The sequence below is a fragment of the Rhinolophus sinicus genome, chromosome 4 (genome assembly GCF_057876585.1).
Source record: "Rhinolophus sinicus isolate RSI-liver-muscle chromosome 4, RSI-T2T, whole genome shotgun sequence".
NCBI classification, from domain to species: domain Eukaryota; kingdom Metazoa; phylum Chordata; class Mammalia; order Chiroptera; family Rhinolophidae; genus Rhinolophus; species Rhinolophus sinicus.
The window spans coordinates 87,863,733-87,887,162 of record NC_142504.1 but is presented as its reverse complement, the minus strand read 5'-3'; the positions used below and the strand labels follow the sequence as shown (position 1 = coordinate 87,887,162).

Here is a 23,430-nt window from a genome sequence, read left to right as displayed (position 1 = left end):
ATATATGCACTTTTGCCAATGGACTGCTTTACACATCAGGGAAAATATCGTAAGATTTTCTTTCTATGAGATTAAAACTTAATTTAATTGATACGCAACTTTTAATCAATACTTAGGTTGTTTTGCAGTATTAGAAACCAGGGAAAAAGAAAACGAATCTAACCTAAATTAAATTTAGGGAAGAAATGCAGGATTGATAATATGGAATAATAGCTGCACTTCTTTGGCTAACTCATTAAAAAAATGCCAATTAAACATTTTCAGTGAAATTTTATTTTTTTAAAAAAGCAGCAGATCAACATTACAATTCAAGAACCTAATCTAAATATGCACTTGACAATGAAGCACATCTGAGTATGGAGTGAAAACAGTTTTCAAAAAAACCATCAAATGTATTATCTCCAAATACCCAAATAATAAATCACTTCTGTAGGCCTTTCGTTGAGTGGAATCATAAACAAAAAACTGAAGATTTATTGCTGTGAAAACAAATCTGTAGTACAGTAGTATGAATCTTGGGTATTAAGCATAATCAATCAAGTTAAGAAGTTGAAAATCTAATAAGAAATTTGTGTGTGTGAAAGTCTATAAGCCAGTTGACCCAAGAGCAACTGAGATTATCTAACTTGGTCAGTGAGACCAGACATTATTTTAAATCTCCATTTTTGGAAGGCAATTAAAAATTACAATTCCAATAGCCCACAAACCAAATTTTAAAAATTGTAGAAAGCAATGAAAACTACGTTCAAAGAGCCATTTTTTTTCCAGCTCAATTTCAGCACCCCAAGGAGAAATAAAAAAAGCATCCATGACTATCACAGATGAAAACAAAATGAGTGTCATTGGAATCAGTTCTTTTTCCCCACTGAGGTATAAAATCTATATAGAAATTTAATACTATACTATAACAAATTGTACTTCTCATAGTTCTGTTTTAATTTCCTTTAAACCCTGTTTAATATAGTTTTTTTAAATTGCTGTAAAAATGTTTTCATGATTCTGAATCTGGTTCCAGTTCTTTTCATATATCTTTATATCAATATTTAATATACTGGCTACCAGTTCTAATCAGAAAAGAAATCCTGGAAATCTCTTTGTTACACAGCACGTTCAGCGGAAATTACTGATGTGCAAGCAACCCTAAGAGGTGCAGCTTTCCGGAAAGCACGGTTTGTTGTTTCGTTGTCGGAATATTCTTTACACTGGTTCCTGCCGAAAGCCTCTTTCAATCTTGTAAACATCAGTGTGCAGTCTCGCTACATTGTAGTTGCACGTCCTTGGACAGGAAGGCTGGTTCACAGCTAGTGAGAAGCGAGAGGAGACGAAGTGTTAATGGCTGAGAAACCTCACATCCTGCAGGAGGGAAGCACTTTTCCTTTTTTGCTACTTAATGTGGCAGAAATGTATGCTGAGGTAGCCCAGTCAATCCTTATTTTTTTTCTTTTTGTGTGAATTTGGTCTCAGAATATTTCTGGAAGGGTGACGTTTCGAAGCAGCCACTGCTGGGACCGGCTTCCATTGCAGTCTTTAATGCTGGGCACCTGGCTATCCTCTTCTGTGGCTTTATCCAGGCACTGATTACTGTTCACATGCTGCAGGGTTAATTTCTGAAAGAGACCAAAAAAAAAAAAAAAAAGTCTTAATGTGAAAGTGGAAAACAAAATCAAACCAAAACCTTTCAACCGTCATTTTTGGTGATTATTAAATTCCTCTGTAGAAAAGGGTTTTTGTTGTTGTTTTTGTAATATAAATTATTTAATAACAATGGAGAAAAGGCATCCATGTAAAGACAGCATTAAGAGCTATGTGGGAAGGAGAAAGGCACTGAGCGGGTAAGTTATACGGGGCTAGCAGTAAGATGACCTAAATTCTAAGTCCATTTCTGCCATAAGCTCTGTAACACTGTGAAAATTTTTACTTTTTTGTGCTTCAGTTTCCTAAAAATATGATCAGATTAGTGGTACCAAATTTAGGATCCTCAACCTATTTTCAAAAAGCTATTTCAAAATTGCTTCATTTCCCTATGATAAGGCTGTTCAAATTAATTCTGTGATTCTAAACCTCAAGTCCTTAAAACTCAACGCCTTCTGAAGACTCAAAATCATAAGCAATCATAAGATTTATAAAGCATCCTTAATAAATGATTGATAGATACAGCTATAGATCTTCCTGTCTACTTGTTCACATTCTAGATTTGATGCTGTCATGTTGATTTTTAGGATAATTTTAAAAGACAGGACAGTAGAGATTAACAGATACACACTGACCCACACTAATGAATGTGATACAGCGGCCCTGGTCAGGTTAAGGACTCCAAAGCAACTGGGTAGGAATTTGCATTTAAGTGGATACATCTGTAAGGAAATGTGAACTATGTTTATCAACACACATTTATCTCACTTTTTAACTTATGGCTCTATTTTAATGTTAATTCTTTTATCTGGCACATTTTTGTTTTCATAAGGCCTCTTTTGTACCTATCTGAACTTAAAACAAAATCTCATGATTGTATACAATTATTTTAGCTTTCAGTCATTTATTCTGTGTTGTGGTCAAAGTGGAAACTGGCAAAAGGCAATATACATTTGTAGATGTCATAGTTTATAGCAACATTGATTTTAGGTTCAGTATTATGTACTTTAATTCTTATAGATGCCTAAGAATAGAACCTGGAAGAGAGCCAACAGGGTTGGTTGTTGTTTTTCATACAGATGTTGTACAGTTTACTTGTTTGAGAGAATGGTCTTTACAAGTCAGACATTTCTGGAGTAAATTCCAGATTTGTCACATTTCAACTATAGTCATGCACCGTTTAACAACGGGACTCAATTATGAGAAATTTGTCAATGAGGTGATTTTGTCATGTGCGGACATCACAAAATGCAACCAAAGCTAGATGGTACGGCCCCACTACACACCTACAGCCTACTGCTCCTAGGCTACGAGCCTGCGCTGTATGTTACTACACAGAATGTGACTAAATCAGGCACAAGAGAAAATGATGCAATTAAGAGATGCAGTAAACACAAGATGTATAAGGCTGCTGCCCATGTAACACACATATTGTTATAGCAAACTGTGTACATAGAACAAGTACACTCTACTATATTTTAAATACATAAACCAGTAAGTTATTATCAAATATTATGTACTGTACATAATTGTATGTGCTATGCTTTTACACGACTGGCAGCGGAGGTTTGTTTACACCAGCATCACCACAAATACACGAATGTTGCTGCGACGGCTGTGTCGCTAAGGCAATAGCAATTTTTCAGCTCCATTATAATCTTATGGGACCACCATTGATATGTGGTCTGTTGACGGAAACGTTATGCAGCCCCTGATTGTATATCCCCTGAGCAAAAAGAAAAACCTCTCTGAGCCCGAGGTTCGTCATCTATAAAGTGGGGACAAAAATACTTGAATTGTTATGAGGAAAGACTAAGATAATGTACGGAAAGTGCTGCCCAGCTCAGAGTAAGTTCTTGATAAATGTACTCCCTACTGGAAAACTCACTCGCCTAGCACTATCCCTAGCGGCCATGAACAGTCTGCTGCCACAGCCTTTAGTTCCAGCGCTCCTCAAACATTCCAGAAGGCCCCGCATAGCTTCTCTGAGTGTCAACCTGCCTCAGGACCACTATAAGTATTAATAAAAACATCAAAAACTAAACACAATAAAAAATTGAGTTGGGGAATTGGTCCTTTCTCATCCCATCTAAAAATGTATATTTCACTTATTTGGATTCATTAAAATAAACTTGTAACAAACACACAGGTTATCACCCCATGCTGGGTATTTGCTTAAAATTCAGACAGAACCCCCACAATCTCAGGAGGCTAACCTCCCTGCAGACCTGGCCTCCGGAGCAGAATCCCGCTCCAGACACAGTTCTGGCTGCTGACAGCAGGTGAGAGTCCTGTGGTTTGTGAACCTGTGGGAACTGTCGTGATTGTACCTGCTCAGCACTGACTACTCTCCACACAGAAAAGGCTTGATTAAGGCAAGTGGACAAACAAGTGACAGATTGTAATTGTAACTTTGAAGAGCAGGATGAAAATTGTAATTATCATTGCATAAAGTCCACCTGCAACCTAGAAAAAATAATTTGTCGCCTCCTGGCCCTACTCTCTAGATGTAACTGGGTCAAAATCTACATTTTATTCCAGAAAGAACAGCTACAAGTAGTTAAAGCAAAAGAGCCTGGTGTCATAAACTCTATGCAAAATTATATAATATAAACAAAACTTAAACGATATAAATACATACACATTTAATCAAAGATAGTATTATATTGCGCAAAGAATCATGGATCAAGACTCCCAGGTCTGCCTGAGATCCGCTTCCACTACTTACATGCTCTGTAACCTGGGGCAATTAATTTCCATTCTGGGCGATGGGTGTCCACAGGTATAAAACAAGGTCCTGGACTTTATTTCTAAGGTTCCTTTGAAATCTGAGATTTCATGATTTTAAGTTTAGATTCTAGATTACTGACATAAATACTTTATTATTCCAGACTGCTGTTTCGGATTGATGGAGGCAGGACAACTTAGACAGCCCTTTAGGAAGCTTCCTATGCAGCTGGCTCAGGCTGTGGGGCTTGCATCCCAGCTTGACTCCGCCCTCTGCCTAATTCTGTCTGCTCCTGTTCCTTTTCACAAGTGTTGATCCAAAGGGCCACCAGGAAAAGCCTAGACTATTACAGCAGCGCTACCGCTGACATCACCTTGCCATTGAATCCACACCAGACGCCATTTACCTCCAGACCTAAGAAAAATAAACCCCTATTTATTTATGCTACTATAATAGGTTTTACGTTATCTAATTGATATACTGTCATTTTTCAGTGAACATATAATTGGGAGTTTTTAATATTTAAAATACTTTGGTTGTCACAATGACTGTGGGATGCCCCTGGCACTTACTGTCTAGTCAGAGACTCTATATATCCTGCAGTACATGGGGCAACTACACCCAAAATGAAGCACCGTGGAACACCCTGGAACAGAATATTCAGGCCATTTCCAATGGCTGTATTAACTGTGCTATTGCTATAGTTAATATCATTTTTACTATATTTGACATTGTGAAGGGAGACCCAGGATTTAGAAAACATAGTCTTTGTCCTCTAGGATCTAACAATCTAATAGTGGTAGATAAAATAGCTACAAAGCACAGCATTACAAGGGTCAGAAAAAATTCTAATTAAATTAGGACAGAGAACTAATTTCTGGGCTGGAATTCATGGAAGTGATGTCAAAGCTGGGCCCTCAAGAATGGCTAGGATTGTTAGGCAGAGAGAACTGCACGATCGTAAATGTAAAGTGGGAAAGTACAGGGTATGTTCAAGAAGAGGTAACGCAGACCATGGTTTGTATATGACACAGTATAGGGAGAAAAGACATAACTTTGGACATCTCCATTAAGGGGTAGAATGAAGAAGCAGAGTGAGCGAAGCAGATGAGAAGAACAGACAGAAAGCTAAGAGAAGAAACTAAATAGTAGTGCATCTAAAGCCAATGGATCAGAGGATTTTAAAATTTCATCAGCTCAGCGATAGTAAATGCTGTAAGGGACGAGACGAGACTGCTGCCGGCTTTGCACCCAGGAGCCATTTCCGCAGTGTCAGGCCGAGGCTGGAGCCCAGGTTGGAGAACCAGAGGCTCGAGTGCAGGCCCTTCACTCACCATCATACAATACAGGAGAAAAGTAGGATGGTACGTAGAAAGCAAAACAGGAACAGAAGTCTTTCCTCACATGAAGAAGAACATGAGTGCTTGTGAGCAGAAAAAAAGAACGAGAGAAAGACATCCTGCAGGTGCTGGTTCCAGAACCATAGAGCAAAAGCACACGGTTGGCCAGATATGAGCGGAGGGCCAGAGGCTTACTGGAGATGCTCTGATTGATCAGTGTCTGTGAAGTACCCTGAAGTGAGTACCACATACAGCGCGTGGGGAGAGGGAGAAGCTCCAGAGGAAACTAAAGATAAATACAGAAAGTTTTGTTATATGTGTCACTGAAAAATCATGAGTCAGAGAATTTCATTAATTGAAGCTCACCTTTTACCTAAATGTTCAATTCAGTATAAATTTTAAAAGCCTACTTTCTGCTCCATTTATCCCACGCTAGACTGCAGAGCTTCAGGACATACAGAGGCAAGAGTGCTACTTAGTGACAACAAGGGCTCAGGGACTGCAGGCAAGCCTAATTGAATTATCAGGGAGATGAAAGCATCTTACTTATATTGTTTTTCCCATCTGTCAAATTTTAGAGTATAAGAACAATTTGATCTATATTCAAACTCCCCAAGAATTCATTCTTTAAGCTATAAACAATATAAATACACCCCATGACACGCATAATTTTATCTTATATGCAAATGGATAACATACCATGGGATCATATTCCCAAAGTTGGTTGCCTTTTAGGTGGTGGCATTTGAGCATTGTGACTGGGCCATTCAGTTTGGAGACATCCAAGCAAAGGTCATCTGTTCTAATCTCTTTGTTGGCAGTATAAGAGAAAACCTGAAAAACAAAAATGTACACATATAAGCTGTAACAGTAACATTAGCATTGTATATGCCCAATAATTGGAAAAAACAAGAATTTCAATATACACAATTTTTGAACTTTATTACTGTAATAGAGATAAATGACTCTACTACTAATTTTACATAAAAAGAAAAAATGACCTTGACTTCTATATATACACTGAGTTGTCATCTGTTTGACTAAAAATGGCAAAATAAATCTCATGCATAACAATGTTAAAACAGTTCTCACAACAGGCCTTTTACAATGTGTCATTTAAAAGTAATCATTAGATTATTTTTAGATTGAAAGCTCCTTTCTCCTAAAGGTCTTTATTATTTTCTCTTTAAAAGTAGGAGAATATTTCCTGAATGACATCATGAGATATAAAGGACAGAAGATGAAAACAAATCTGAAATTGTCCCTTTTAAAGATTTACTAAAATAAAATACTCACCTGATTACCTCCCATACCATGACAGTTAAAAATTCCAACTTTTTCATTCTCTTTTCTAGCCATGTTATCTAGACACTGATTTGTTTCCACATTTCGTATCTGTGGGACAATGAATGAAAACATCAGGAATAAAGAGGTTAACTAGACAGACACACATACAGACACACACACACACACACACACACACACACACACACGAAAATCAATCTAAACTTCCCACTACTATAAAACAGTTTCAGATTCTTGAGGTAAGGGCTATGGGGGTGGGGGGAGAATCACCGTTCGGCTTTCTAAAATTCTGTGGTCTAGAAAGGTCTTACTGCATATAATTTTTGTGTTTCAGGGAGAAATCCTTTAAATTCTTACTTCATTTTTCGAAGATGTTCTTCTAGGGTTTGTATTTAGTTCAATAAGCTCTACTCTGCCTAACAGCTTAAAGCAATTTAACAACTTCCTGTGGACACTGTCAACCACCAAGTTAAGGGGCATTACTTTTGACAATTACTCTGATGACTTCTTAGGAGACTTATGGTGGGTACTTTCTAATTAGAGTCTAGACCTTAACTGGGAGCCTAAGCATGGTGTGGTGCAAACACCACTCTTTTGTGAGATATTTGCTAGTTACATAAAAGGAATTTAAATCCCTCATCAAAATTAGGAAGACTCCTTTTAAGCACTGCCCTTGATATTTCTGTTTCCTCTGAATCACTGCAGTTTAAAATCATGTAATCTAATAGATATTTGAAAGTCCGAAATCTATTCCCATGGCTAGTACTGCTGTAAGCCAGAAGGGAGATGTGTGACAAACTACATCTGTCATGTCATGTAGACAGAAGAAAAATGTAAATGATTTTGTGCGATAAAGTTGAAACCACATATAAGCCATTTACTTTTATAAACAAAGGTACCATCTACATATTATTCCAACATTTTAATAAGGCACTAACTAGCCCAGATGCCTTTTCTTCTTATAAAGGTACAAGGACATAGGTGTGAAAAACTGTTATTCACAGGCAGTCAGGAATAGGAACTGGGGTTTTGGCGTGAAACTTGGGTTTAAATCCAAATGACCCAAACCCTCTGAAATCAATTTCCTAACAGTAATTGTGAGGTAATGTTGGCTCTTCGCTGAGTTTAGGTAAGAGGATATATCCACGTACCTACTTCAGAGTCTAGCACGCAGTAGGCTCAGAAGTAGTCACAGTCTGCATTGCTACCTTGTTGCTAGTCACGTTCTGGCTATTCCATCAAGCTGAAATTCAGTTCATGCAAAAGAGGGTTGTCCAATCTCTTAACGCAAATACTTCCTCATCCTGATATTTGAATATGCCCCTGCCATTCCACTCGTGATTCTGAGAATTGCCATCTAAAACAAACCTCATTATCATTCTTCTGAACATTCCCCTTTTCTCCTGATATCCTATTTTTGTTAATCCCCAAAACTGCCCAATTATTCAAGATGGAAATTTCAGGGTCTTTTTTTTCTCTGGGTCCATCCAACACATCATATCAGTATCCAGTAAAATTCTTTTACTATGTAATTCACATATTTTTTTTACATTATTTTAATTCATAAACTTATCATCTCATAGACTGTATAAAAGGTTTTATAGTTAGGTACAACTGTACATGAAACATTTTTCTGCAATACTTGATCATGGCTGTCTTACTTGAAAAAGAATTTAGTTCAGATTGTGACAAGATGAGTCTATCTCACAATATTCATATAAAAAATTATTTCCTTGTACTTTTGAAAAAAATTAAAAACTCTCCAGTTCTTTTTCTCATTTATTTTTCTTTCAAATACAAATGTAAAGGTTGCCGAAGAAAGGTAATAAATGCCATAGGGAAAATTAGAGAAGACCCAAAGCTATCCTCAGCTTCCTACTCTCTCATATGGAATGGCCTTTTGGTTAATTAATTGTTTCTCTTTTATCAAATTCAAAATTAATCAAACTTAATACAATTCTCCCCAAATGTAACAGGGTTTCCTATCACTCTATAACTATCCCATAATAAATCAACGCTGGTTATTGTTTCCACAATTGATATTGCCAATTATAGCAAATAAATTATACTTACTCTGAGCTAGGCATTATTCTATGAGTTTTGGACGTTAACAGCTTATAGCATCTTTATAACATTCCTATGAATAACTTGGGGTTGTTTTCTGGCATAAGAGATTTAAGTCTCTATCCCTTGGGGTCACAACTGACCATATGTGTTAAAAGTAAAACTTCTTTAAGGATCAGAAACAACTGCTTCCTACCAACTGCTAAGAGTGCCAATAAACCTTGATCAGCATGATGTGATCAGTGAGCCCTGCTGACGTGGGTGGGCAGGGACCTGGGTGTGGGCGTCCGGGGGACCTGAGAGCACTCCTCTAAAATGCAGGGGAGTACTGGAGCGGTGCCCTGCACACTGGAGGGCAGCTGTTGATGTTTTGGTCCCTGGGTGTCTTGAACATTAGAAGGCAGAGGAGTCGGCTCAACAAATATGTGGTATCTTTGTAGCTGAAGGGGACATCTGCTCTCCAAGCTGGTTCTTCTATACACTGGATGGCTAGAGAAGACAGTTTTCAGAGAATATCCTTCCTGCCTTCTTACCCTGGTAGAAATACCTGTGGACTACCTCACTATGGGGTTTGTAAGATGACTTCTCAAGGACATGAAAAACCAGGATACTAGGGGTGACTTTTGGGAACAATTCTGCCCTTTAGAATGACAGTTAATGTGTTCATTTGGTGGCAGTTAACTTTGAAAAGTGTTTGGAGAAGGAAAAAATTAGGAACAAACATGTTCTAGGGTTGTTGAATCAGATGTTCAGAACTGTAATTCCACATAGCTTGAAGGCTATGTAACCAACTGCCAGCTTTTTAGCAAGGTGTGGAAGGTAGAAAAGCTGGTGACATATAACTCGCTCCAATGTTTCTACTGGGGTGCAAATAGGTACTAGAGTTGATTATCCAAAATCTGATACTTAAAAAAGTGACTGGGAAAAAAAAAAAAAGCACTTAGAAAATATAGAATGACATAAAATGTAGGCACATTATCAGGGAGAAGGAAAAGAAAATACATAAAACAATTTAAGTCTGGGTAATGTAAGGATGTTCTAGTCAAATGTCTTCTTTGTTGGATTTCTAAAGATAGTAGGAATAACCTCCCCGCCCCCCCCCAAAAGTGGGAACCTCTGACAAGTTAGGGAGTACTCTTAAGTTCCATCTAAGAAAAAGATGGGCTAGCTTCTGGGTCCTCCCACTATTTAGAGGACAACTCTGTCCCATCTTTCCCTATACATACAGTGTGGATTGACAGAATCCTCAGTGGTCTTGTTCCACTATCAACTCTTTCTAGTTTACTTGCATTCTGAATTACACCTTGATGACTCTCTTGCAAAGAGAAATGAGAGCAGTCCCCTTGTTTGGTGACATAGTATTTGGTGATCATCAGGATGTCTAATGGCAACTGTGATTCTAAATTATCAAGAACCCTTAAAGTAAGACTGATTTGCTGTGGGAAAACAAGGAGTTTTTCCTCATTGCAGGATAAATATGACTGGGACGCTGTCCTTAACATAGCAGGAAAATAACAACTGACAGGATGGTTTGGGAATCTGATATAGTAGATCCCTATGAAAGTTGTTTCAGGATGTACCTATTCTAAATTATTTGAGAGTAAAAATAATTATAGAGGGTATACAGTAGTTCTGAGTTTTCAAAACACTGGGTTTGACAAGCAAATATGGACATTGCAACTTAGGGCCTCAGCAGGGAGAGATTTGTGTAATGATGGCAAGTTAGGTGGATAACCTCCTGTGTTGGCTATTTGTGTTTCCAGCATTGTCCAGCAGAACTTTCTACGATGATGGAAGAAACGTTTTATGTTTGTGCTGTCCAATATGGCAGCCACTGGCCATATGTGGCTCCTGGGCACTTTATCATTTCCCCCCCTTTTACTTGTTATATTGAGCACTATTATGTGTGGCTAGTGTGGCTGGGGAACTGAATTTTAATTTTATTTAATTTTAATTAATTTAAATATGGGGCTGCCACACTGGATGTGTAGGACTAGACGCGGACACATAGGAAAAAGTCCTCCACTTTTTGTGAGGGCTGCTTGTCCAGTGATGACAGCGCACAAACACGGCAATGAACTCATTGTCACGCATTCTGTTCAGAAGATGTGGAAGTGCCCAAGTTATACTTTCTGGAATTAGAAGTCCTAGGGGATCTAAATGATATCAAGGGGTAAGTTTAGCAGGCTAGTGGTCTTTTATAGGATTTGTCCATGACTGAAGAACACATCTTTCGTTACAGAGCCAGACTTGCCCATAAGTCAAACCAGAACAGTCACAAGTACCATGTACAACTGAAATGCTAGAGGGTGAGGAGTTATTAGAAGCAGGAAGCTTTCTACTTGAATCACAGCAATATCATAACTATGGTGATCGGGGGAAATACTGCACTTTCAAGGTGTCTGGAGGCAGACGGACAGGAATGAGCAGGTTTGGGGACATGCACCCCTGGGCCTCACTCCCAACTCGACCATTCTAGCCCTGAGACCTTCGCAGGTCAGTACTCTAAGACAGCGATTCCCAAACCATGTTCTGAATAACAGTATCTGGCCAGGTATGGACACAAGTGCCACCAAAAAAGGCATTTTGTCATCAAATATGTCTGGGAAATAACGGATTAAACAAATTTCAATAGGTTTCTTTACTGAAGGACTTCTAAAAGCCTTTTGCAGGCTGTGATTCTTGGTAGGGGAAGGGACTGATGGTACAGGATATAGAAAGCATTTCCCAAATAGTTTTGGCTACAAAATCCACTCCTCCCTCCCCATCACTTGCCTTTCTAATTGAGCACCTTAAGGGACAGCAGACATCCGCATTCTTTACACGGTAAACACTGCTATAGGAACCTCATTTTCTCATCTGGTAATGGCCTCTCTCTCACCCTCTCAGGTTTGCTGAGATCTCAGTCAGGTAACAGCACATAGAGGCTTAGCAGAAACTGACACATAGTGGGCCCACAATAACTGTTTCCCTTCCTTCTCCATAGGTCCAGCACATCTTCAACTCCTTCTGAAGCAGCAGCTTAGCTGTACACAGCTATCACTAAAATATTATGGTTGACCTTAGGAGTTGAAAATAATTGTGAATGCACTCATTCCTGGGAAATCAGCAAGAAATTAGAGGCTGAGTTCCTTAATTTCTGCTACAGTCTCCTCCAGAATCTTGGTACCTCCATTAGGGTGGACAGTGTAAGAGGTTAAAGGATTTTTGAAATCTAGTATAATGGAATCTGGAGTCACTACTGTCCTCTTTCCCATAAGGTAAAAATTGGTTAAATATGAGAAAGAGTATGGGTGTTAGTGGTTAAGAGCACAGAAGCTCTCAAGCCAAACTGCCTGTGTTCAAATCCTATGTCGTCCTTCTGTGGCTGTAACCTGAGTAATGCTGTTTAAACCATTCACTATGCTTCAATTTACTTTTGTGAAATGGGGATAATAGCACTTACATCTCACAGTGTTGATGTGAGGATAGAAGGAGTTAATATTTGTGAAGCATTCAGATTGGTGCTTGACATGGAGTTCATGCTCACTAAATCTCAGGATTCCCAGATCTGCCTGGAGAAGCAATTGGTCAGTCTGTAAAACTGGTTAAACCATCCAAGGGATTATTTGCTTTCTGGGATGGTTCAGAATTTTCATCTCCTGGATTAACAACTATTAGATATCACAATGAAACATTCAGTTCCAAGGCCTACAGGAGCTTATGACAGGTGGACTCAGTGATGCCAGAGACTAAAGTTCTACCTTCTAATTTTCCTTTCTACTCTAAAATCCCATGATTTCAGGTTTCCCTAGGCCCTTGAAGTATGACAAGAGATCCTTGAGAGGCTAGATTCCAGTCTCTGGTGAAGGAAGGCTCACACCGGTGGAGCCATGATCACAAGCACAGGATCGCTGGCTGCACTGCGGCGGGTGCTTGAGAAGGACCTGGCCCCAGAAATCAGAGCTTCCATTTGGATAGTGTGGCCTGCTATTAAAGGCATACAAGCTTAAGACCAGCTGTTTAGTTAACAAGGCAATAACAAACAGGGCACAGAGGGTTAAGTTTGTTCCATATACAGAAAGCCAGCTGGCAAGAGGCAGGCAAAATGCAAGTTTGCCTTGGCAATCACCTACTATGGGTTAGACAAGTGGCTCTTTGTAATACACCTGTGTTCTGGCCCAGCTAACAATGCCTAGGTGTTGTCCAGAATTGGGTCAGTTAAAGGACAAAAGACAACTTCATTCTCTATTCTAAAGGCAAGTTATAGGAGCAACTGCTAGAAATCTTCCCATGACATACCACCCTCCCAGGCCTTTCTTGACTGGAATGAGGCTATAGCACAGGGAACAGATGCTCATTAATGAGGCAAGAAACTGCATACCCCTCACTTATTTGACGGTAAATTCCTTAAAGCAACATAAAGTTCAGAGGTAGGGAGCTTTCAATCCTGAAGTAGCCTCAGTAACTACTAAGGACAAACATAGTGTTTGCCTGGCATGGGAGAAAACGCAAGCAGGTCGAAGGGTCTCACTAACTCACCACCCTCCAGGCCCTCTGTGGTCTATTTGCTCTTCCGTATCTTCCGTTTCTACTTGGCCTCTCTTCCTCTTTCCCCAACCCGTCACCAATACAACATCCTCTCTTCACTCTCCGCCAATGATCTTGTGTTCATCTGACAACACAGAAGTCGTCGGAGAACTTCCTCACACTTCCACCACAAACTACGAGCTTCTACCGCCAATCGACGACCGACCGGCACTAGGCTCCATTCTCGCCACCTTCCTTCCTGCTGCCTTCCTGTTGCCATGGACGAAGCGCCTTCTCCTCCTGCCCCCACCTCTACCTTCACTTGTGCACTGGAGCGCATCACCTCCCATCCGACTCCCACATGACTCCTGCAATCAGTGGCTCATTTTTAGCATCTTCACATTTTTTTCTCTTTTGGGTCATTTGCATCAGCAGTTTTAATGTAGCAAAAATAACAAAAAACACCCTTCTTTAACCCCATATTGCCCTCCAGCTACCACCCATTTCTCTGCTCTTCTTTACAACAAAATTTCTTACAAGACTTGTCCACACTCATGATCTCCACTTTCTTTTCCCCGTATCTCCCTTGCGACCACCAGGGATTTTATTTTGTCCCTACTCATCTCCACGGGAACCCTCACCTACAGCTTCTTTGACAAGCCAAGGACCGACTCTCAGCACGCATCTTCCCTGCCTTCTCTGCAGCGTTCCACAGCTGCTCACCTTCCCTTTCTTGAAACAAGTCCTTCACTTTGTCTCTGGGACATCACTCTCTTGGTTCTCGTTCTATTTCACTCTCATTCTATTTTTTTGGCTGATTCCTTCTCGTTTTCATAATTTCTACATTGGCGTTTCCTGTGGCCTGGTCCTCAGTCTTCCCCCTTCTCCATCTCCATTCATTCCTCCCACAGTGATATCATGAAGTTCTGTGGTTTAAAAAACCACTTATATACTGACAACCTCCATCCCCTGCCTCACCCAAGCTACAGATTTTTAAATGCAACTACCTACCCGGTATCCTTCCCTGGATCAAATTTAACATGCCCCCAGTGGCACTGTTGAATGCCCTCTGTATCTGCTCTACAGGCTTCCCATTTCAGTAATGCCAGCGTCACCACGCCAGCTTCTCTAGCTGAGTCTTAACGTAATCCTTGACTAGTCTTTTCCTTTCACCCATACACTAACTCTACTCTAGTTCCCATATGGCTTTGCTTCACACAGCAGACAATCTAAACCTTTTCCAATGAAAGTTTGCTTATCTCTCTATGGCTTCTCATCTTACTCAGAATAAAACCGAAGGTCCTTACTATGGCCTACAAGCTCTATATGCTGTGACCCTCACTACGTCTTGACCCTATCTTCTACTATCCTCTCCTGCTCATTCCATTCCAGACAACTGGCCTCTCCGCTGTTTCTGGAACATACCAAAGTACACTCGTCTCAGGGCCTCTGTACTTGTTTTTCCTTGTGCCCAGAATACTTTCTCCAGAAATGCATATGGCTTGCTCATTTACTTCCTTCAGCATTCTGCTCAAAAATCATCTTACGTGCGAGAAACTTTTCAATTACCCTGCATAAACCAGTACCAGTCTCATGCCCACCCGTCATTCTCTATCCCTTGTCCTTACCACCTGACATACTGTGCATTTTAAAAAAAAAGTCTGTCTTACTCCAAAGACTCTAAGACCTGTAAGAGCAGAGGCTTTATTTCTTCCACTGCTATATTCCCAGTATTTAAAATAGCACCTATCACATAGTAAGTACTCAAATACTTGTTGAATACATGAAAGCAACAAAGAGGTGACAACCCCCTGTGGACTGAGGGGTGACTTTTCCTGAGTTTTAGGAATATTCAGTCCTGGGATGGGGCCTGGTTGTGGCTCTGTCCACACATATCATCATTTGGCGCTATGACTTACAAAAGGAAATTTTGTCCTGCAATCAATTTTTGTCACAGAAGGCTGAATGTTATTTTTCTTCCTATTTGGCTTTCTTCATATGCTTTCTAAAAGTCAATTTCAAAATAAATAAATAAATAAATAAATAAAAGACTTAAACAATGAATTGAAGATTGACCCAGTAAAAACGAAATTCCTTTACTATAAGTAAGGCACTTTCATAGATTCCTTTCCAGACTATTAAAAAAGTGATGGCTATAAGCAGCTAAAGTGATTTATAAGCTACCACTGGGTTGTGACCAGAAAATTGAAAATCACTTCCTTGTCCTAATAAGAAAGGGACCTTGGGGAGTTAGAGGATTATTACGAAAGGAGACCTATAATCTTCATGGCCCCTGATTTGGAATATTATACTCTAGTAAAGAACAGAAGGAGAAACACTGCTTCCCAGTAGGACATAGTAGCCCAATACTTCTGCTTTAGAAGGAAAACAGTTAAATTACAAAAGTCCTGTTTCTGGGGCTGTTGGAGAGCGATGGAAGCAATTAGGATGGGGTGAACTATAATTCCAGTGAGGGAAGAGCCCTCGCTGGGTGAGAGTTGACAATCACCAGTTGTCTTCCTCTGTGAGGGCATTTGCTGATGATATAGGCTGAGGACAGGATGTGCCCCAAAAAGTGCCTTTTCCCAGGGAAAAGAGCACAGTGGTGTTTGCTTATGTGAGGCTGGTAAGACAAATTAAAAATTAGAGGAGCCCCAAAAGCAAGGCCATTTTCCTGATGGAACATTTGCTGAGCTCTAGATGGGCAGGAAGCGGGGCTGGAAAGGCAGAATGAATAAAGTCATCCACAATCTCCTGGTGCTTAGGAGAGAAATTCTTGCTAGACAGAGACCTACAAAAAATAATAGTATCCCCAATGAATAAGGTGGGAGGCTAAATACTATTCTCAAAACCTCAGAAAGGCAAAACTTCCAGGGTTGAGGAGACAGAGACCCCGCCATGTGATTATTCAAAAGCACTGGAGGACCAGACCTAAGAAACAAACAGGAGGCAGTTCAGAAATGAACAGAAGCTTTCTAAATTTGTAACCCAGCCACACCTAGCTGAATACTGTTATAGGTTGAACTGTGTCCCCCGAAATTCATACGCAGACATCCTAACCCCTGGTACCTCAAAATGTGATGTTATTTGGAGACAAGGTCTTTACAGAGGTAATCAAATTGAGGTCATTTGGGTAGGCCCTAATCCAATATGACTAGTGTCCTTATAAAAAGGGGAAATTTGGAGACAGGCATGCACACAGAATACCATATGAAAATGAAAGCAGAAATGGGGTGATGCTTCTATACCCCAAGGAACCCAAAGATGTCAGCAAACCACCAGAAGCTGAGGAGAGGCAGAGAACAGCTCTCCCTCACAGGCCTCAGAAGAAGCCTAACCTGCCTATGTCGTGATCTGCGATTACTCGTCTTCAGAACTGTGAGATAATAAATTTCTATTGTTTAAGTCACTCAGTTTGTGGCACTTCATTATGTCAACCTCAGGAAACTAATAGAATCCTTGACATGACCAGACCCCTAGACTATATGGTATCCCATACACAGAGTGTATTTTTGGCTGGAAGATAGAATGGATCGCTATCAACATTTTAGGAATATTGTGGAATAGGACACAAGAAACAGTTTACAGTGATCGTCCTGGTAATTATACCAGAAGGTAAGATAAGTCTCTTTCACATCAGACCCTACACTATGGGCACTCACAAATATACAAAGGCCAAACTCCAAAGCACAAGTAATTGTGTTAAAATAATAAGTATTAATAAGCACATTAAATCAGGTTAAGAAAAGTCACTGAATTCAAAAAGCAATAACTATAAAGGCATAATCAGAAACAAACATTTTACCAACATTCTTTCCAACCCCCTCTGCCCAAAACTGAGATTTAGGGGAGAAAAAATGAATCCTAAAAATACAAGTAACTATAAATGGTCTTTCAAGTTTCCTTGTCTGTTCTTTACAATTTATCTTTATCTTGAAATACCTCAAGCTTTGATTCTAACTAACATGAGGACATTAGCTTTAGGAGTATATGGTTTCAACTAAATAGGTTAGTTTGTTAAAATAAGAAGTCTATTGAAGATACTAATATATTGTAACAAAAGTCCAACTGTAAAAGGCTAGGAGTGGAACATTCTTATTTTAATAAAATATAATGATAAAAAACAAACAATGTTTCAAGTTATGAGGTAGACTGTGTCATCTAACAAGAACTTTTCCACTTGAGGTTATGTAGTTTTAATATGAAGATACTCCCTTATTGGAAATTTAACCTCTATTGATTTTGATAAGTGAGAACATAATAAGCACATATAATACTTTATTTTCTTTTTTTTACCTCTCCCAAAGAGAAATAGTGACGTGGAATCTGAGAATCAGGATAAATATTCTCTAGGTACCAAGAGAAAGGTTTGCATTGGAGTTTGTGTCTGAGACCAAGTCTTGATGCTATATCTCCATAATCTACCTTCGTAACACCTGTCAAAAGAAATAAGTAACAGAATTATTCATGTTCTATTGGGTAACACATTTCTATTTATATATTACATCTAATAAGCCAGATGAATGAGTAAAGTGGTACCACTTTGGTGACGTGTGACTATACAAGTGATATACTATAAATCTACTTCCCAAAGTATAAAACAAGGAAATACATTAATATGTGCTTTTCAAAAAAAAATTTATGTGAGAATGATATACATGTCAATAATATTATAAATATAAGTTATACGGGATCAGAAAACTTGAACATGTTAAGGCAAAAACAAAAATCAAGACTTATTTTGCCTAAATATTAAACAGAACAAATGTTCCCAGTCAGGTTTCTCTCACAACTCACTGAATCGTGCACCCTACAACTTGACAGTCTTGTGGTAATTTAAAAATGAGGATGGAATGGTAACAATGTCAGGCAGATTTATAGCTGATGGTACAGCTATTCCCATAATACTCTGCAGAACAGAGAAAAGTTCCTGGAGAGAAGTCCCTTGAGGCATGGTACAGGGCTCTGCACTGACCTTGAGATACTCAACACTTTTATATTAATGTTAAAACATTGCAGTTATGTTAAAAAACAACAACAACAACAAAATCAACAAAAAACCCAAACCCCACACACGGATAACACCTGAACTAACAGTAATTTCTACAATACTGACCTGGACAGTTTATTATTGTTGTGAATATATTATACTAGGCATTTTTCTAAGTGCTTTTTATGCTGTGTGTGATTTCATTTATTCCTTACAATAACTTACGATGTAGGCATTTTGCTTCTGCTCAAAGTTTCTTTCCACCCCTTCTTACCTCTCCTCAGAATGCATTAAGATAAGGGACAAGAAAGTTAGCCTTGTATTTCTAATGCAAACTAATGCTAACCTGGAGAAATTATATAGAAGAAATTCTTGAATTCATCCATCCACACTTCTGCAAGTCGTCTATTATTTTTATTGATAATTTGCCCTGTGCCTCCTGGAAATGTGTAAGGTGTAGCTTTCCGAAACACATGTCCAACATGTGAGCAAGTAACAATCTCCAAAGTTCCTCCACACTGCCAAATCTGAAAACAACACCAAAGAAGACCAGTTTTAAACACTGATAGTTTAAAAAATCTGTTCACATCTATTGAGTTTCATACTTGGAATTTCACAGGATCAAGGGCATACAGTGGAACTCCTGTTATATGGCCACAAAGCCAGTGCTTCCTCAGTAGCAAACTTTTCTCTAATTTCTGGTTCTGATTAAACCAGACGTTGAAAGTTAAATTCAGAAAAGATAGGTTAAAGGCTAAATACAGAAAAGACATGGGGTCTAGGGCAATATTTTTCTAACTGCAGGCCATGATTCATAAAAGGATCATAAATTCAAATTTGATGAATTGCAAGCAGTACTTGCTAACAAGGACATACTGTTTCGTGAAATGTGTTTTTTTTGTGTGTGTGTGTTGTATGTGTATAATGTATAATGTGCTTATTAGTGGTTCATGGTCAAAAAAACTGTGACCATGGAGTATTCAGCCAGAGGCCTATCTGTCCCTTCTTCTCCAAACCTGTGTCATAGCCTGAACATTAATAGAACCTAGGAATCTAAACTGCTAAACTGGATCTCTCAGGAGTAATTCTGTGAGATAGTGATAGCACGATTTGTTGTCCCTGTGAGCATAAAAACAGAAAGGGGATAAAAGAAAGATCAAGTATGGTTTGACATCCTTAATTTAATGCATTTATCCTCTGCTCCTTTCAAAATATATCATTCCATAAGTTAAAATCCACCAACTACTTACAATTAAAACATATTTTGAAAAGTTTTGATTTTGTTAAATGTTTATTGCGCCTACTTTGTTTTCCCAGGATCATAAAGTGATAAACCTGGACAGGATGTTCAAGATGATCTAGAGTCCAAACCTCTCTCTCCATAAGTGGGCAAAGAGACCCCATTTGAACAACATGAGCTAGCCAGGTTAGATTACTGTGCAGTTTGGTGTGGTTTCTACTGTAAGCTATGAGTCTAAAAATTTATTATTTTCAGAAATATACAATGTCATTTAAATAATGTTGATTTTAGTGAACGTGAAATGCATACGACTTAAGGTCCACTGGGTTAAATTGATTTAGAGTTAGAGTAGTTTCAGAATTCTTTTGCCTTTTCTCTTCATTGAAAAATATAAAGCTGATAATGTGACCAGGTTTTATATAAGACAACAATTACACACCAAGAGGACATAGCCTATTACGGAAAGTGAAATTACGTTTTCGATGGTTAAGCACCAAAGTAGCATATACAAACTACAAGTTATTTTTTATTTTTAGAGCTTCAATCACTTCCTTGAAAATAACAGAAATGAAAAACAGATAGGGAATCTTGTATAAGTTTTACAGGTACACTATTAAGATAACTGAATTATTTGCTTAAAATAGTTTATAATGTACCCTTAATAGTATCAGCAAACATTTTATGGTGACTCTGAAGTCTCATTAAACTCATACTAGATTCACTTTTTATTTTTTATTTAGAGATAACATGAATAAAGCATATCCGTATTTAAGGTTAAATGGAAGATTTTTTTTTTCAAAGGGAACTTACCCTAAAGGAAATTTCTAGGTTTTCTCCTCCCCAAATGTCCATTCCAGCATCATATGTTCCAATTTCCTGAAAGTAATCTCTGTCTATTGAAAAAAGGCCTCCTGCCATTGTAGGTGTTCTGAAATTTAATCATAAAATTGTACTGTTAATTGGAATAATTTAAAATGTACAAATCAGTTTTTGTTTTTAAAAGTGGTTTTATAACTGTCTATAACTATGGAAAAAATGTTTACTGTCACATTCTTCAGAAACTTTCACAGGACCTCAAGGGCTTTGTTTTTATGCTACGTTATTTTGTCTTTAGACATGGCCTGCACCTTGGTCATGCTGTCATAGCTCCTTCCTGGACATGCTTCTCTGCCCCGTCCCCAGGGTTCCTCGTATCTTTAGTAATCTTTCTTCGTCCTCAGGAGTTTCCATCCTGAAACTCCTTAAACTGGAGATATTTCTCGTAATCCTCTCCATCTGTGTGTACCTGCTCCATAGTTCCTAGCAACTATAAATCCAACTGACGATATTCACCAACTAGACTCATGTTAGCAACTCTAACAGGCCAGGTTCTAAAGGTTCAAATATTGCACAGAGATAAGATTAAACAGGATGAAAACAATGTGGCCCTTTCCGTATCCCTAATAGGAACTTTTAAGTACAGAATAAAATCAAATACAGACTAAAATCAATACACTCCTTCTAAGAAGATCATCATCCTGACCAAGTATGGTATATCGTTTGCAAAAGAGGAGCCCAATTTATCCAAACATGGTCCAGGTATGCAGAACAGGTGGAATTAAGCAGAGAAATAATACTGAAGGAGGTTTAAATGAATGAATACAAGTCAAACATTTGATTTCCTTGAAGGATGAGTATGGATAACTGACTAGGAGAACATAATTAAGTTCCAGGGAAGAAGACACTATGGAGATCATATTTTAGGATGAATTGGCCACATCTGTAACCCTAAAATGCACTCATTCCATGCCCTAGTGAGAGTGGCGCATTTGCTTTTCCAGTAGAAATAATTGTTTCCATTAAAAAGTTAGGACTTATTTTGATTTTAGAAGAGAAAAAGAATGAGACAGTCTAGTATCTTAGGAGGCAAAGGAAATAGGCTAACACCTAGAGTTATCATTTAATACAGGAATTTCTTGACCTGGGTTTTGGGATAGCAATAAATTTCCTAGAATTACATGCTGTGCCTCCCCCACCTCCCCTTAGAGAAGACTCGTAGCTTTTATCAGATTTTTCAAAGAAGTCAATTTATGAAACGTTTAGGAACTTTTGGTTTACATGGTGATTTGAACTGTCAGCAAGAGTGGGAAAGTCCCTTTACTAGGAAAGAACTCAGGCTGGCCAGGGAAAAGAGATTAGGATTAGTGAAAACTCGCTTCAACTTTGCCAGAACTGAACTTGAATTCAAAAGAAGGCAGATCTGAGAAGTCCAGGACAGGAAAAACTTAAAAACCCTGGTTTCTAAAGGAACTCCCAATTACTACAGAAGCAGCAGGCTGATGTAATTGGAATAAATCCTAGGATGGATCAGAAAGCTCAAGGTCTCAATTTAAAGGTTCTGAACTGGAAGAAGATTTTAATCCCTTTTTGAAAAAAATCTATATATGACTACATGTAAAACAAAGAAAAAACAAATGCATTAATGAAAATCCTTTTTTATATTTTCGTCAATTCTACATTTTTAAAAAATTAAAACAAGCTTTGAAACCTTATCAGTCAGTAACTATGGTCAAGATGGTACAAATCTGAATTTAAAATCTTACATTTTGGTGCAAGGACTTGGTTTTAGGTAATACTTTCATATACTAACACAATTACTTTAGGGGCAGTTTGAGTCAAATGAAATGTTATTATCCTTAACAACTGAATTAAAGCACAAATCTGACTTACAGATTTGCAAAATGTTGTTCAAATAGCAATGAAAGAACATGTGTATGTCATTATCATTTACCACGTGCACTAGATTTATATATATATGAAACATTCTAATTTTATTAATTGATCAGAGGGAAAAAACGATGTATGTGCAAGAGCTCTTAACCACATATGTGGTGCATAAATACTTCATGTCTCTCAAAATACATTTGTAATCCTTATAATATGATTCCCAAAACTTCACAATCCCCTGCCAATAACAGTCAAGGGAAAATGTTTGACAAATTAATTACCTAACAGGGAGAGTCCGATCACCTTTCCTTCTGTCCATTTCTCTCTGGGGAACAGGATACCAGCGAAAATTGAGTTTCCAATTGAATCCACCGTATGTCATATCAGAACCTGCCATGTACTCAAAAGTATCATCGCTGATCACATCAATGATAGGACATACCACTGTTTTCCTAAAATTATCAAAGCAAGTTTTCAATTATTTTAGTTTCAGGTATACAGCATAGTGGTTAGACATTTATATAACTTATGAAGTGAGTTATATAAAGATTTTTTAAAACTTTCCTTTTTGAGGCCTACTATAACTATATAACAATTGTATAGTAAGTGTTTTTTTTAAATACATTCCATAATGTTAGAGACAATGGTGAAAAGATTTCCTGCTGTATCCTACCAAGCTGGCACTGTAATTATTTATATTTATTTGTAACTTGTTGATAACTTTCCATCCCTTTATCGTTCATACTTTTACGTATCTGTCACCAAACTGCCACCAAATCTGGTATTTTCGCTGTAAGCATTGCTACTGCCTAAGTAACTGACCGTAAAAAGGATAAAATCACAACAAATAAAAGGGAGACATTAAAAGACATACTGAAACCTGAAAATATGAATAACAAAATTTTAAAAACTTTAC

General features: G+C 38.3%; 1 protein-coding gene across 1 annotated transcript in view; it reads right to left on the bottom strand.

Annotated features, from left to right (window-relative positions):
- Nucleotides 1–250: 250 nt before the first annotated feature.
- Nucleotides 251–23,430, bottom strand: part of GALNT1 (polypeptide N-acetylgalactosaminyltransferase 1) — a 109,236-nt gene continuing 86,056 nt past the window's right edge. Inside the window, exons 6-12 of the mRNA XM_074340127.2 lie at nt 22,796–22,966; nt 20,619–20,736; nt 18,915–19,095; nt 17,875–18,014; nt 6,997–7,095; nt 6,400–6,534; nt 251–1,607 (exon numbers count right to left, since the gene is read on the bottom strand). Coding sequence (XP_074196228.1) covers nt 1,461–1,607; nt 6,400–6,534; nt 6,997–7,095; nt 17,875–18,014; nt 18,915–19,095; nt 20,619–20,736; nt 22,796–22,966 — 991 coding nt within the window. The 3' untranslated portion in view covers nt 251–1,460. The remainder of the gene's footprint in view (nt 1,608–6,399; nt 6,535–6,996; nt 7,096–17,874; nt 18,015–18,914; nt 19,096–20,618; nt 20,737–22,795; nt 22,967–23,430) is intronic.